Source organism: Pollachius pollachius (genome assembly GCF_949987615.1).
Source record: "Pollachius pollachius genome assembly, chromosome: 14".
NCBI lineage: Eukaryota > Metazoa > Chordata > Actinopteri > Gadiformes > Gadidae > Pollachius > Pollachius pollachius.
In genome coordinates, this window is record NC_136947.1 from 14995590 (window position 1) to 15011344 (window position 15755).

Here is a 15755-nt window from a genome sequence, read left to right on the forward strand (position 1 = left end):
CTACTCCTTATATTTCAACTGTGTGTGTGTGTGTGTGTGTGTGTGTGTGTGTGTGTGTGTGTGTGTGTGTGTGTGTGTGTGTGTGTGTGTGTGTGTGTGTGTGTGTGTGTGATTTAACAGACAACGTTTAAGTTGTATGTTACGTTTAAGATACTGTACTAGATTAGGTGCCTGAAAACATAACATACAAGTTGGATGGAGGTTACCATCCATAAACAAAGACTTAACTCAAAAGTGTGATGTGTGATTTAAAATCGGCGTCTGTATCTGAAACCAACATCTCTTGTGGGTTGCATGGCCCCAAAACCCCATCGCTTGACATCAATGTCAGGTACCTCCTCATTAGGATTCTTCAGCTCAAAGTCAAAATATAATATCATGAAAAACACAAACTGTTTTAACTCATTCATGGCAAAGAAACGGCCAGGGCACATACTGACACCAGCTCCCCAGGGCATTGTGTAGTACCTCAACTTCTTCCCGTTTTTGTAAAAATCTGTTTTCTTGCTGCCATCTGGGTTAAGAAAGCGGTCATATTTGAAAGAAAGTGGGTCAGGGTGGATTTTGGAATCAATTTGAATGGCAGTGTAAGGGAAGAGGGAAATTCGGTCGCCTTGTCGAATCTGATATTCACGTCCATCAGACATTTTGAGGTTCATGTTTTCCATCACAGCTCTGGTGAGAACGGGTGCAACAGTCAGTCTCAGGGTCTCCTCCAGAGCACTGTCAAGGATCACACTTTTCTGTATCATGTCATAGGTCAGATTGACGATAGGGCCACCACGCCTCACTTCCTGCCCAGATTCCGTCAAAACCCAGTCCACCTCCCTCCTCACAGCAGCCATGGCCTCTGGATTCTTCATGAGGTACATTAGTAGCCAAAAGGCAGCAGGCCCTGTGTTTCCCTGGGATGCCCACAGTATTAGAAACATGTATCGGTCTTGCATGAACTCCTTCATTCCTAGTCCCTCGCTGGTCTGCTGCTGTTCACGCACCCAGTCGCTGGCATTCTCCTTATTCTTGAACACCTGTAATGACAAAGTTTTCCAAAACAGCCTCAGCAGCTTCCTGATCTCAATCCTCTCTCTGGGTGATTGGACACCATACGCCAGTTTGGGGAAGTATTGATCAAATTTATGAAACTCTGTAAACAGTGCATCAGATTGTATTCTGTCCATCTCAAAGGATTTCTCAGTGCTCCCGGCCTCCCTTAAAGACACATTGCCGAACAGTGATAGGTACCCTGCCCTGAAAACAATATTGTAACTATACATGAAAAGTCCATCCTCAATCCAGGTCTTTTGGTCTCCACCTTTGCCTATACTGTGGAGCATGAGATTCTGGAAATTTTTCATTGTACTTTCTGTCAATAATACAAGTCCATCACCCATCAGATGCCTGTTGTTGGAATCATGAAATTGCTTTCTGGCATGTTCTATTGGATTGAAATGAAAAACTCTGAGCACCAGCTTCCTTGCAAAAGCACTGAAGTCCAGTTTTGTGCGGGCCTCCTTGAAGACCGAACCAAAAGATGAAGGATCCATGAGGAATGTGAAGTAATTCCCACCAAGTTGTACTGTGAATATGTCCCCATGTTTTTGCTTCATCCTCTCTAAGAACTTTGCTGTGTCCCTGCGAAACTCCAACACGTGGCCCAACCAGGGAATGGGACCCCGATCCAATGGGGGTTCACCTGGCCGTTGTCTTCTGATTGCTCCTAAAAGGTAAAGCCCTCCAAATAGAGAGCCTAGAAGAGCCAGCAGGATTGGCACCAGTAAACCCATTGCCCTCTGTATCCTTCAAAGTGCAAAAAATAAATGAGGAAGAGCTCAAGTTCCTCGTTGGTAGAGTCCTCTTGCTCCTCCTCTTGCCCTGTGCGTGGGGAGGGTGTTCCACGGCCACAGAATCCGATGTCAACTCAGCTCTCTCATTTGAAGACAAACAGACTACAAGCTCTTTATTGGTGCATTGTATTTTATGATACTTCAAAATAGATTTATCAATAATTGTTACTTGTAAACAATAGCTTATTTATCTATACAATATTATCAAAGGGGCTACCATACTAACACCAGATGATAATATATCTAGATAAAGATCTGTATGCATTTATATATAAACAGGGTGCGATTTGTGAAAAAACCAGAGGGGGGGATAATTTTGAGAAACATTTTAAAATGTTTCAAAATGAAGACGGACCCTGTGTATTTTGGTTGTTAATTATTACGATGTAATGGTGAAAATACTTTGGGTGGGGGGGATAATTTTTATCCCCACCGAGGATAAAAATAATTCAGCAGAGGGTAGGACGTGTAAACCAGAGGGGGGGATAATCCCCACCATCCCCACCGGCAAATCGCACCCTGTATATAAACATACATACATACATACATACATACATACATACATACATACATACATACATACATACATACATATATATGCATGTATTTATAGATAAACGAGTATGCATACAGAACATAGATAAACAAACATAGCAACACTGTCCCCGGGCGCAACAAAGAAATCAAATGAATCTATTAATCACAAAGACGTATTTTCAGATTAGCCAATATGTTGCTTGCACTCAAGTACCCTCAGCTGTACTCAAGTACCCCCATCATGAAGAGAAGACATTACATTAAAGCCACGCTTTAGTAGCAATAATCCAAATCCTATGCAATAAACCTATAAATTACACCAGTGTTTTTCAAACTGTATTTTACGGCAGGTAGTACGTAGAATTCACCTCACTGCATATAACAATTCTGTGAATGGTCTTGATTAAAATTTAGTGTTTTTGTTAAACCTGAAGCCAAAGGTTCGGGTTCACAGAAGTTGCCAGCAAGTAAACGAGAGTTAAACATTAACCCTCCTGTTATGTTTGTTTTTCCCGTACAACGAAAATGATCCTGGGTATATTTGACCCAGTGCATGTTTTAATATCAAATTCGGATCAATTCAATTCAGAAACCAAAAAATCCCCCAAAACTAATTTTCTAACATTTTCTACCTCATTACTAACACCATTACTAACAATCAAATCAATATTTAGTGCAATAGGGTTATTATCCTCTCACAGATCATTGTTAGGATGATACACTTGTTTTTCATTCGAAAAACACGTGCAAACCTTTTTTATGTACTTTAGAAACACGTTTTTTTTAAATGTGTTTTCAACTTTTCACTTATTCATAAATATAAATGAGCCGCCTGTCCTGACGAGGGTCAATTCGGCCAAATTAGTCATAAGAATTTTCATACATGTTACTACATGTAAATTATTCTTAGCTTTTCTTTTCATGGACCATGAAATCATTAAGTGCAGCAGCTTAAAAAAAACAACTTTGATCTGTAGTAATGAGGTCAGGGAATTGACCTACTCGTGCTGTTGAAGCCATGTCTGGTAAAAGAAAGTAAATGAAAATGAAAATTAATTAAAGAAAGGTAATTCACCTACTTTATTTTTTATTTTTCAACTGACTGCAGATGGCATGATGAATTTTTTTCATGAGATAGACACATTACACTTGCAATAATATAGATCATTTTAGTAAATATATTATAAATATTGTTCAGTCAATTATAAAGTATTATTCATAAACAGTCTGTCTATGTGCGTGCCATCATGTTTTCCACTGTAATGTTTTCCAAATACGTTTTGTGTTAATTTGTGTTTGTTATTATGTGTCTTATTTTAAAATCAACCGCTCCAAACCTGAACACTGTGGAGTTGTCAAATTAAATAGGCATATGTAGAACAGAAGAAAAAAGAAAGTCTCCAAAGTGTTTTGTCCTGCTATGACCATAGGGAGCGCTGTACCTTGTGGCCAAACCTAAACTGACACACTCCTCCCCAAGTTTAATGAAAATTCTGAAACTTGGTACCAGGGCCTCATTTTCAGTCCCTGGAAGTTATTGTTAATAATTGTATCACAAATATCCCAAACTCCACTGCTACATACTGCCCAACCACATGGTATTATTTTCCTTTTGATTCTGTTTAAAATGGCTGATTTAATGCAGATTTTTGCGAAAAATAAGACTATGCAAATGCTTCAGACACTCATTTGCATAATTACATACAATAGGCCTACTCACTTATTTTACTGTCATTGGACATATGCCCATAAACATTTCTGAAAGTCATGATTTTAGAAATGCACACTAATACCAAAAGGTGCCAGGCCGAGATGAAACAGCAGACGTGGGTAAGACCGAGGAAACAGTGGTCTCTAGGCTCTGGCCCACATCACAGTGTTAGTACATTTCTACTCACGACCCATCGTCATGAGTTCGGGAAGCTGTGCGGTCCCAGGCGTTGTCCTGTAGCGATGTTGGTAGACCAACGCGCTGGCCAACGATTCTTCCTGGCAGATGATCCTGGAGTTGGAAATCACAGGCAAGCCGCAACCGGCTGAGTGGGTGCCTGTTTTTAGAACTGGATCGGGCTGAGGTGCGTTCACTTTCACATCTCAAGCGAACCGCGCCAGGGTTCGTTTGGAAGCGAACCGAGACCACCTCTCCAGATGGGTATCGGACCGGCTGTTTGGTCGGCACCAGAGATCGATGGTTTGCATTCACACCAGCCCAAAAGGTCCGCACCAGCGATTATTTTGGTTTGGTTCGAACCAAACAAGACAGTTGTGAATACGTCCTTAAATAAACCTGCTAGATCCAAAATGTTTGGATAGGCGGAGCTCCCCCTGTAACATATACGACATCATCTTACACGTGCTATAACTTCGTTTTTCAAGATAATTGATTGGTCAGTAGGCGGTGCTTTTACACAACTGCTCCTGACCAGTGCCGTGTTCCAATAGCCATACTTCCATGAGTACACTTAAACGTAGTACTCTATCCGTACTCACTAAGAGCGCTAATTTTCAGATGTCAGTGTTGTTCTAAATCGAATTACTCCGTGGTGCACTAACCGTAAATTACGATCACGATTACCGCCGCGGCTCCTCCCCCGCAATAAACATCCCGCTTTGAACGGTGGACTCTTTACACATTTTTTCGCCCGATCTGAATTGGAACGCCCTACGTACTCGTAAGTAGTAAGTGCGGATAGTATGGATATTGGAACACGGCACAGGTGAGGTTGGCAGCATTAGACACCATGGTGATACAGCGACGCTAAAACAGAACCACTTTCGTGTCGCGGCATACCCTGGCTCTGGGCGCAACATACCAGGCTAACCCGCTAATCGGGGTTCGTAGTTAGCTCACAGAGCCGCAGAAGGGTTTGTTTTCGTGACTTGCCTGGAACGCTACCAAGTCGTGAGTCGTAACATTAAGTCGTAATTTAGGGGTTGAAAAGTTTCCCTGGAATGCAGCATAATAAACGATTTTCCTGAAATGCTATTTACCCAAACAATATGTCATATGATAGCTGAGACACAACAATTTAAACCAAATCATTATTTGAGCTTATCTAGATGAACTAGATGTGAAAGATATCCTTTTTGAAAACAAGTTTGGTTTAAGGCTACGTTCGTCATATGTTGCTATTGAGAATTGAAGGAATGTACTGTATGAGCGATGCTTTCTTAGATTAGGTGGATTGCGCGATCCAAATCGGGACCCTTGTAAGAAAAAGACAGACAGAGATGGACTGGGGGTCTTTATGTTGTTTCAGGTCCCATTTCAACCACTTATCATAATCACCCTCATCCGTTAAATACAGTATTTAACTCTTGGATTGAAAAGTAAAATTCTTGGATTGAAAAGTAAAAAGTAAAAAACGAAAGGTCGGAGCATAAAGTCATCTTCACTAGGCTGTATATTCTGTCCATCTCTTGCTTCGCGCCTGATGTAAATAGTTCGGAGCCCGGGGGTTGTACACCTGCTGGACCAAAGTCACAAAGGCTTAAGTCGCAGGGCACATCAGACTCAATAGGCCGAGGATGTGTGACAACAGCTAATTAAGAAAACAAAATTCTTGCAGAACACACAAAGCAATGATCAAGAGAATAGTGTAAGTCTGTAACCTCTGACCCATATTACATAGAATCCATGAAAAGAGCGATGCATAGCAGTAATACTTCTTATACGTCCGCTCCCAACAGGCGTAACTCACTGGCAGGCGTAACAAGGAAAAATGCGATACTATTCAACGTGATAATAAACGGATTGGTCTCAGAAGTTCTTAGGGTTCTAGAAGGCTGAGCAGCTGGTCAATCCTGTTTACGATGCCAATTCATGTTGTTGAAAGTAGAACAGTTAAACTGTAACAATGAAAGATATCAGGAAACAAGCCAATAAAGTTTCAGACTTTTATTTAGAACTTCAACAAAGTAATACATAAGCCAGGCTTGTCTGCAGAACAACAGATTTTTCAGTCTCGGCACACAGTTTTAATAACCTTGCTTCTTTGATTCCTCCCATGGGCTTCAAGCCAATGTTATTATCAGGCAATTCCCATACATGGCTTCAACACCAAACAAACTTCTGTCGTTCTCGTTATTCTGGACATTGTACCATGTATCATTATCTAACTTATGTCCTTGTCTGAACTTTCTCTTCCCTTGTATCAAACACTGTCATGCACGTGCCATTCACATATCTTGTTATTAAAGCCTGACGACAACTGCGCAGACTATTAATCTCGTAATATGTCGGAAGCTTGATGTGGAGCTCTGTATGGACAGGGGTTGATTCTGATGTCTGATGTCCAAGATACGGTTAAGCTTTTTACACCGCTTACTTCACTCATATAGAATATAAGGCAAGATATTAGTTAAAATCCTTCAAAGGGCAAAGTCAAATTATCCAACGATACTTACTGCAATATATTCCATTATATTTTTATTGTTACATGAGTTTTGTGTTTTCCTTTACATAAATAAAGACTTTCCACCATACATTGATGCAGAAAAGGCACAAATTGGTAAGCATTTTTTTAAATCTAATTGTGTTCTATTTCAGATGGAACAGTGGGTTCACTGACAATGGCCTATTTAAAAATTAACACAGGGCACACAGTTGAAAGAGGAATATTTCTTCCTCACTGACTGTCTGTTTCTGTTCTCTCTTCATCACCCTGTGTCTTTTTGACTGATGATTTCAGGGATTTCTCAGTTAATAGATCACCAAGGGCACATTATTATAGGCAAACAGTGCTTCCATGTGCCACCGGCTGGAACTATATTTTTAGAAAACCTGTTAAAACCTTTACATGCTTAATCAAATATTGATCACTAAGCCGTTCCGAAGAAAGAACGGTCTAACCGGTGTAAACTTGTATGCAATTATCACAATTACCACCATTTACAGTGGCCTCCCATTTGCAATCAATCGCGAGGACATTAAATAAATCTACAAATATTGCCATATATTACCACTGCAATATCAATGATTTAGAATGTTAAGAGATAACAAAATAATTGGGCAGATCCTAGCTTCTTTAATGGGATAGTGACATGAAATGTTGGACATTTCATAGATAAGTCTGCAGAGTGACAAAATAGGTTAAGCAGATTGTCGAAGCAATTTAATTTCACCTTCAGCCATGGATGTAGTGGAGTATGCAGTAGTATTTTGATGCGATGGAATCAAGAGCAAGTTAAAAACAAAATATGAATGAGAGGGGGATGTGTAGGATGTCAGAGATTGGCTCTCTTAAGCAGTTATGACTACTCCTTATATTTCAACGTCTCTAAGCCACAGTAATGTAAGAAGCCAGATTGTTTGAACTTTGCTGTTATCAACCCCCAACACCACACCCTGACTTATGATGGCTAGGCTATCTTTTTTTACTGGTTCAAAATGAGGTACAGAGGCAAGGATTAGAACGTTAACTTTAATGGACAAATCAGAATTTGTAATTTGAAGACATATTGTATCATTCCAAGACAGGATATTAGGGTAATATATGTTCATTCACTACACTGTAAATAAAAATTGTAATATAACAGAATTTTACTGTTTATTTTACAGATTTTGTCTGTATTTTTAAAATACCATTTAATTTAACTAACATGTAAACTAACATGAAATCACTGTCACTGTGAAAACACACAATATTCCTGTTCTTTTACAAAAAAAAACTATTAGAAATCCATATATTTATTGTTAAAATACGTTCACAAATATATCGTAATTTCACAAATATTTGTCTGTTATTTAAGGGAATAAACTGTAAAATTCAACTTTAAAACTCTAAAAAAAGTTACTGAGAAATTAAAAGTAAAATAACTATTTAATTAGAAATTTTACTATAATTTCTTTGTTAATTGACAAATGTTTTCATTGAAAATAACTAAAATTACAATTTCCTAGATGGTACCATTTATTAACATTATATTAACATTTATTTTGAAAGGACATCTAAACAGACATAGGGAAAAGGAAGGAGGCCAATACCAGCATAAAACCAGATAAACTACTATGCTTTTCATCTGTTTCCTTAACCTACCACTTTAAAGCATTACATTCTGCCAGAACAGATCTTATGACAGAGCATTAATATGTGTCATCTGTGTCTAATGGCTTTTCAGCAATTCAGAGGTAAACAGTGAAGATGTAATTTATAGGAATAAAAAGTAATAGAAAGTATGAAACATTACAGGGCCACACTGTAGGGTATTGTTTATTTATATATAAATACAAACAATGTAAATCACAAGGTCTTGAATTATTTCACAGCATGTCACAAAACACGTTTAATCAGGAGACATGCTGCAACGTCTCCCTGCACACACAGTACACCAACAAACAACAAAAAAAAAACGTCTCACGGCACCTGAACCGGAACAACGTGAAGACAACAACGCGACATGTCATTGTAGTACGTGCTTTGAAAAGCGCGGGTCCCGTGACTGACAGTTGCTGGCTTTGATTCTCTGGGAAAAACGGATGAGGACGTTAAAGAATCAATCATTTTAAACACTTTTCCCGGATTCCACCTACGATTTGCACAATCGCGTCCCGTTGAACAAACAATGAACAATAATCGATTATTAACCCTCTTGCCTCTTCTACATTTTCACTAGTTTTTTGGCCATAACTTTCACTGTATGACTTGAAATGGCATGACTTTTGGCTAGGATAGGAAGCTTAATTTTATGTAACTTGTCAAAATTTGGTTTGAAATTTTTCTAGCATCAATAATACACTGGGTAAAAAAATTCATACTCGACTTAATACCCTTTTTATAAATGATACTGAGATTTGGTAATGGTTTTCTTTCTCTCTGCGGATAAGTGATGCGAGGTGATTTCATGGAGTAAACTGAAAAAGTTAGTACTGCACTGCAGTTAAGGCTGTCAAAAGATTACACCTGTCGTAGTTGTGGTGCTTCAGTGAATACCCTAAAAGGGTACGTGATGCATCAAGGGCTTCATAAAAATGAACCACATTATCAGTATGCGTGTTATATCGAAAGTTGTAAGTTTCAGTTCAGAAATTACAATGCTTTTAAATGTCATGTTTACCGCCGTCGTCGACGCTCATCTAACGCGTCGCAGTGTCAAACTTTGCAGGCACCCTTTCTATGTCAACTTCCACATTGTCAGAAACAGTTGATCGACCTTAAAGACCTTCTCTGTCACTTAAAATCTCACACTTCAAGAAGAGAGGTTGTGCATTGCCCATTTAAAAACTGTGATAAAACATTTTCAGTGACCTCATCTTTCACAGCCCACCTATCTAGGAAGCACAAAAACCCACAGCTCTGCATGTCGCTGGTGCATACTGTCCTCTTTCAGTTCCTAGTGAGTCTCAGTCCTCTGTTGCTGAAAGCCAGCCAGATGAAGGGTCAGCTGTTGATGACTCGAACTTGCCACCTCGTCAGTTACTACAACCCACGGACCGGGAGTCGAACGCTCTATCCACTGAGCCGAAAAGCCCAGGCTTCCAACTCAGCGGTTGGAAGCGTTCTTAAGGCTAGGGGTGTGAGGATTTACCACGTATTGCCGCTAACTAGCCCATGCTAGTTAGCATCCGTTACACGTACATTCACAGCAGGAAAGCCTGACAGCCTGCTGCACATGAGCACTCATGCTAGGAGTCACTCAGACCAGACAGGAACCAGCACTGCCACTGAGGAGGCCCCACTAGGAGATGGAGTTGGGTCGCGGAGAAAAGCAGCACAGAGCTGCCGAGATGGACCTGAAGGGACATTACTGAAGATGGTTCTGGCTCCTGCCCGGTATAGGAGACTTGTCTTGCAGTCGGCAGGCAGATCTCCGGTCAGGCTTTTCTGCTGTGCGTGTAGGCTGAAAGTAAAGCACCTGCACTTCCACAAGTCTCCAAGCATTTCCTGAATTTATCCAAATATCACATAACAAAATAATATCAAAAACTTCATTCTAATGTTCTGATTTTATTGTTAGAGGAAAAACAACCTTGTTTTCTCTTTTTTTCTGATTGAGTTATGAAATGGAAAGATCGACCCATACACGGAGTAGGACAATGTATTATTGACCTCTTTGAATTCCACAGTTCCCTGTATGTCCAAACACTCTTCCACAAGCAAGCTCTGTCTACACTGTTGTGTAACCTTATTGCAAATGTATGAAAACATTAAATTACAGTACAGTCCACAGTGACTAAAGTTTTTTTTCATTTGACAGGTGCCTCTTCAAGATAAATCCAGCCAAAGGGATCAAAAGTGGAGTGGAACGCCACCAAAAGAAAACTTGCAGTCAGTCCAAAGGTTCTTACACTGATCACCAGAATTGCAGACTACGTGTGGAGGGAATAAGAAGTGTTCACAAATTATGGATACTTTTTCCAAGTTACGGACTGTTATGGATTAATATCCAGTGAGGTTTCATGTAAGCTATTATGTAGCTTTGTTATCAATGTTGTCGATTATTTGGCCAAGTTATGGATGCCTTAGATAGAGTATGGATTAATTTCCAGTGAGGTTTGACAAAGTTTGTCAATGTTTTGGATGCATGGTTACTTGACCCAGGTTATGGAAACCTTGGATAGAGTATGGATTCATTTCCAGTGAGGTTTAATGTAAGTTTGTAATCCATGTATGGTGACTTGACCAAGTTATGGATGCCTTGGATAGAAATGTTAGTGTAAATTGGTAACTCAACTTCTTTTTCTTTTTAAACTTTTTTTTTTGTGTTTCAGAACCAGAGTCATTTTAATTTAATTGTTTTTATTTTTTGAATATTGCTGTAATAATGGTTACAGTTAAATAAAAATACAGAGAATAGGAAATTATAGCTATTCTTGTTCAGCTTAGTCTCATTCAAGCACAACAGTTCATTTAAGCCCCTTTTCCCACTGGCCTAAAACCTGTTAAACCATTTAAAAATAGAATAATTCTGGTGTTCTTAGGTGAGTATAGTTTTTTTTTTAAAGTTGAAAGTCTTTTAAATGTTCAGGAAATCAATGTAAAAGAGAACAAAAAACTCAATTTACAATAAACAGTAAATTGTTGCAATTGTACACCTAAGTTTTGAAAGATTAATCAAATTATTGCTGTATACTGTTACTTTACATCTAATATAAAGTAATATACAGCCTTTTTACATAAAATAATGCCATTAAAACCAACTAATACCGCATTTCTGTACATTTAAGCATTATTATTCATATTACAATGTTAATTTACCATCTTTATGGGTAATTTCAATGTTTTAAAACAAAATGTTTAAGTAAATGTTAAAAACAAATGTAAAATAACTACATATTCATTTGATGTGATCTAAAAATAACAGTAAATTATTGCAATTGTAAAGCCAAGATAATGTTTTTCAACATTTTTTTACATGTTTTTAAAGATGAATCACATTATTTTGTGTCCATATACTGTTATATTACATCAAATATAAATTATTATATAACCTTTTTCCATTAAAAACCAGCTAAGAATAGCACATTTCTGTAAATTTAAGCAGTATTTTTAAGCAGTATTTTTCGTAATACAACATTTATTTACCATATTTCTAGTTAATTTCATTGTTTTAAAATGTGAATATTTCTAATTAAACATTAAAAACAACATGAAAATAAGGCAAAATCTTGTTAAAATTACAACTACAAACTGTATTTTAATTATGGAAAATAACCGTATTTTTATGAGAAAGTAATTATCTGTTATTTCACAGTATTTTTCTGGCACCCTAGCTGCCAGAAAATTAGTTTTTTTAAGATTTTTTTTTTTACAGTGTAGATTGGGTCCCTGAAAACATAACATACACAAGTTGCATGGAGGTTTCCATCTATAACCATTATAGATGGAACATTTTAAAATCTGAGTCTGTATCTGAAACCAACATCTCTTGTGGGTTGCATGGCCCCAAAACCCCATCGCTTGAGGTCAAGGTCAGGTATCTCCTCACTAGGATTCTTAAGCTCAAAGTCAAAATATGACATCATTAAGAACACAAACTGCTTCATCTCATTCATGGCAAAGAAACGGCCAGGGCACATACTGACACCAGCTCCCCAGGGCATTGTGTAGTACCTCAACTTCTTCCCGTTCTTGTAAAAATCTGTTTTCTTGCTGCCATCTGGGTTAAGAAAGCGGTCGTATTTGAAAGAAAGTGGGTCAGGGTGGATTTCTGAATCAATTTGAACAGCAGTGTAAGGGAAGAGAGAAATTCTGTCGCCTTGTCGAATCTGATACGCACGACCATCAGACATTTTGAGGTCCATGTTTTCCATCACAGCTCTGGTGAGAACGGGGGCAGCAGTCAGTCGCAGGGTCTCCTCAAGAGCACTGTCAAGGATTGGAGTTTCCTTGAGCATGTCATAGGTCAGACTGATGATAGGGCCACCACGCTTCACTTCCTGCCCAGATTCCTTCACAACCCAGTCCACCTCCCTCCTCACAGCAGCCATGGCCTCTGGATTCTTCATGAGGTACATTAGTAGCCAAAAGGCAGCAGGCCCTGTGTTTCCCTGGGATGCCCACAGTATTAGAAACATGTATCGGTCTTGCATGAACTCCTTCATTCCTAGTTTCTCTCTGGTCTGCTGCTGTTCATGCACCCAGCCGCTGGGATTGTCCTTATTCTTGAACACCTGTAATGACAAGGTTTGCCAAAAGAGCCTCAGCAGCTTCTTGACCTCAATCCTCTCTCTGGGTGACAGGACACCATAGGCCAGTTTTGGGAAGTATTGATCATATTTACGAAACTCCTTAAACAATTCATCAGATTGTATTCTGTCCATCTCAAAGGATTTCTCAGTGCTCCCGGCCTCCCTTAAAGACACATTGCCATACAGTGATAGGTACCCTGCCCTGAAAACAATATTATAACTGTACATGAAAAGTCCATCCTCAATCCAGGTCTTTTGGTCTCCACCTTTGCCTATACTGTGGAGCATGAGATTCTGCAAATTTTTCATCATACTTTCTGTCAACGATACTAGTCCATCACCCATCAGATGCCTGTTGTTGGACTCATGTGAAAATTTGCTCTCATTTTCCATTGGCTTGTAATCAAATACTCTGGTCACCAACTTCCTTGCAAAAGCATTGAAGTCCAGTTTTGTGCGGGCCTCCTTGACAACCGAACCAAAAGATGAAGGATCCATGAGGAATGTGAAGTAATACCCACCAAGTTGTACTGTGAATATGTCCCCATGTTTTTGCTTCATCCTCTCTAAGAACTTTGCTGTGTCCCTGCGAAACTCCAACACGTGGCCCAACCAGGGAATGGGACCCCGATCCAATGGGGGTTCACCTGGTCGTTGTCTTCTGATTGCTCCTAAAAGGTAAAGCCCTCCAAATAGAGAGGCTAGAAGAGCCAGCAGGATTGGCACCAGTAAACCCATTGCTCTCTGTCCCCTTCAAAGTGCAAAAAAAAATGAGGCAGAGCTCAAGTTCCTCGTTGGTAGAGTCCTCTTGCTCCTCCTCTTGCCCTGTGCGTGGGGAGGGGTTTTCCAGGAATTAGTACATAATGTACACTCAGCTCTCTCATTTGAAGAGAGACAGACTTCAGGCTCTTTATTGGTGCATTGTTTTCATGCTTCTTCAAAATAGATTGATCTATAATTGTTACTTCTACACAATATATATATTATATATTTTGTCTATACAATATCATCAAAAGTGGCTACCATGCTGACTTGCCGAATAATGTTTATTGTGCACTAGGAAATAAAGCTGAAAGTAATTTCCAGTGAAAAGTGCACCTTCCTTCATTTGATATATAAATTACATACATACATATTGAAAATGGGTTTTAAGCCAAAGTACTCCTTAAAAAGTTCATCAGATTGTATTCCACCGGCACAAAAAACGATTGCAAAGATATATATAATTGAGGCTTTTCACATCACTTCTTGGATTGATCTGACGTCAGAAAGTGTATATAGTGGAAACATATCCAACTATCTATCTATCCGTCTTCCTATCTATTTATAGATCTCTGTCTATCTGTCAGTCTGTCACTATATATGTATATATTTATGAATAAATATAAGTACAGAGATAAACATACATAGTAACACTTGGCCAATCTAAATAATATATTTATCAAAAATACTTTCCAACAAGCCAATATGTTGCCAATGAACTCAATACACTCAGTTGATACACTGGTGTCATCAGGTCATGACAACTGATAAAAGCCTTGGGGCCATGGAGGGATTTCATCATTTAGTGGAGTGAATGGATTCTGGTCTTTGATTTTCAGGTTGACTGGACTTTAAGCATACTTTGCGATTAGAGCAAAGATATAAGATATAGATAATAACTGTTTACAGTAATCGTGTTCTTGAAATAGAAAAATTCAACTCAGTGCACATAAACATTTCATGAATAGTGTTGATGACAATTTAGTGTTTACATCAAGTCGAAGGTGCAAACATTGATGAAACTAAGTAAATAGTATACAAATTCCCCATTATATTTGACCAATTCCCCCTTTACCATTTTAACCATGAATGTGTAAACAAATAAAATGTTTAATAGAATATAAATGCATGAATTTGTTACATTTGCATACATGTTACATTGACCCCCTACTCCATTGTTAAACTGTTACGTAAGCCCTGCATTTAAAGTCTGCATTGAACGTTTTATCACAGTGTCACTGATCTATCTTATATCAACATGCAATGTTTACAAATTATTCTTATCTTGTCCTTTCCTTTAGCAATGATGCACAGGAATTTACCTAGTTGTGGTGTTGAAACCATGGTAAAATAAAGATAAACAAGCAGTCCCAGAGGTCGCACCATCTATCCCAGTGGCCTTTTAGAGCGAATCACGGATGTGCTTACTCATTACTTCTAGACGCAACTATGCTTCTGGCATGTGTGTGTGCATGTGCATGCACGCATACACAAACACAAACTCAGACTTGCAGAGAGACAAGCTCACTTGGACATACAGATAGACACACAAGTTATGTACACATGTTAAGGTAGGGATCCTCTATGTTCCTGGCAAGTTTCAAGTTCCTGCCTCCTTCTTACGTCGACATGCGATGGAAGTGGATAATTAGCGCTTAGCTTGGCATTTTATTTAGAATTTTTTAATTGGCACTGTGACCTCATTTTTAGGGGTCCGAGCATCGAAGCTGCTTGGTCCCCTATTGTTTCTGTAACGTTTTTTTTCCCCCTCAAATTCTGTAAAAGTCATACTGCAGCCTATACCATAAGTCGAAAACTCTTGAAATTTTCAGGTATGGTTACCAATAACCTCACTACCCATAAACCCAAATTTGTGGTACTGCACCCAAAGGTGGCGCTATTGTAAAAAATCATGAATTAGGCTTATTTCTCACCAGATTGACCTGGACTCAAAATTCTTTCAGAATGTTAATCTCTAGAAT

At 38.8% G+C, this 15755-nt stretch overlaps 2 protein-coding genes across 2 annotated transcripts; both read right to left on the reverse strand.

The window, feature by feature from the left end:
* Positions 1 to 248: 248 nt before the first annotated feature.
* Positions 249 to 1784, reverse strand: LOC307085849 (7-alpha-hydroxycholest-4-en-3-one 12-alpha-hydroxylase-like; the record flags this gene model as incomplete). The annotated part of the gene is made up of 1 exon (XM_079750738.1): positions 249 to 1784. One exon carries the CDS (start codon positions 1782 to 1784, stop codon positions 249 to 251), a length of 1536 nt encoding a protein of 511 aa, XP_079606864.1.
* A 10429-nt stretch (positions 1785 to 12213) lies between these two features.
* On the reverse strand, positions 12214 to 13749 carry LOC307085850 (7-alpha-hydroxycholest-4-en-3-one 12-alpha-hydroxylase-like; the record flags this gene model as incomplete). Its single annotated transcript, XM_079750739.1, has 1 exon — positions 12214 to 13749. The coding sequence occupies one exon, from the start codon at positions 13747 to 13749 to the stop codon at positions 12214 to 12216; it is 1536 nt and encodes a 511-aa protein (XP_079606865.1).
* Positions 13750 to 15755: the final 2006 nt, after the last annotated feature.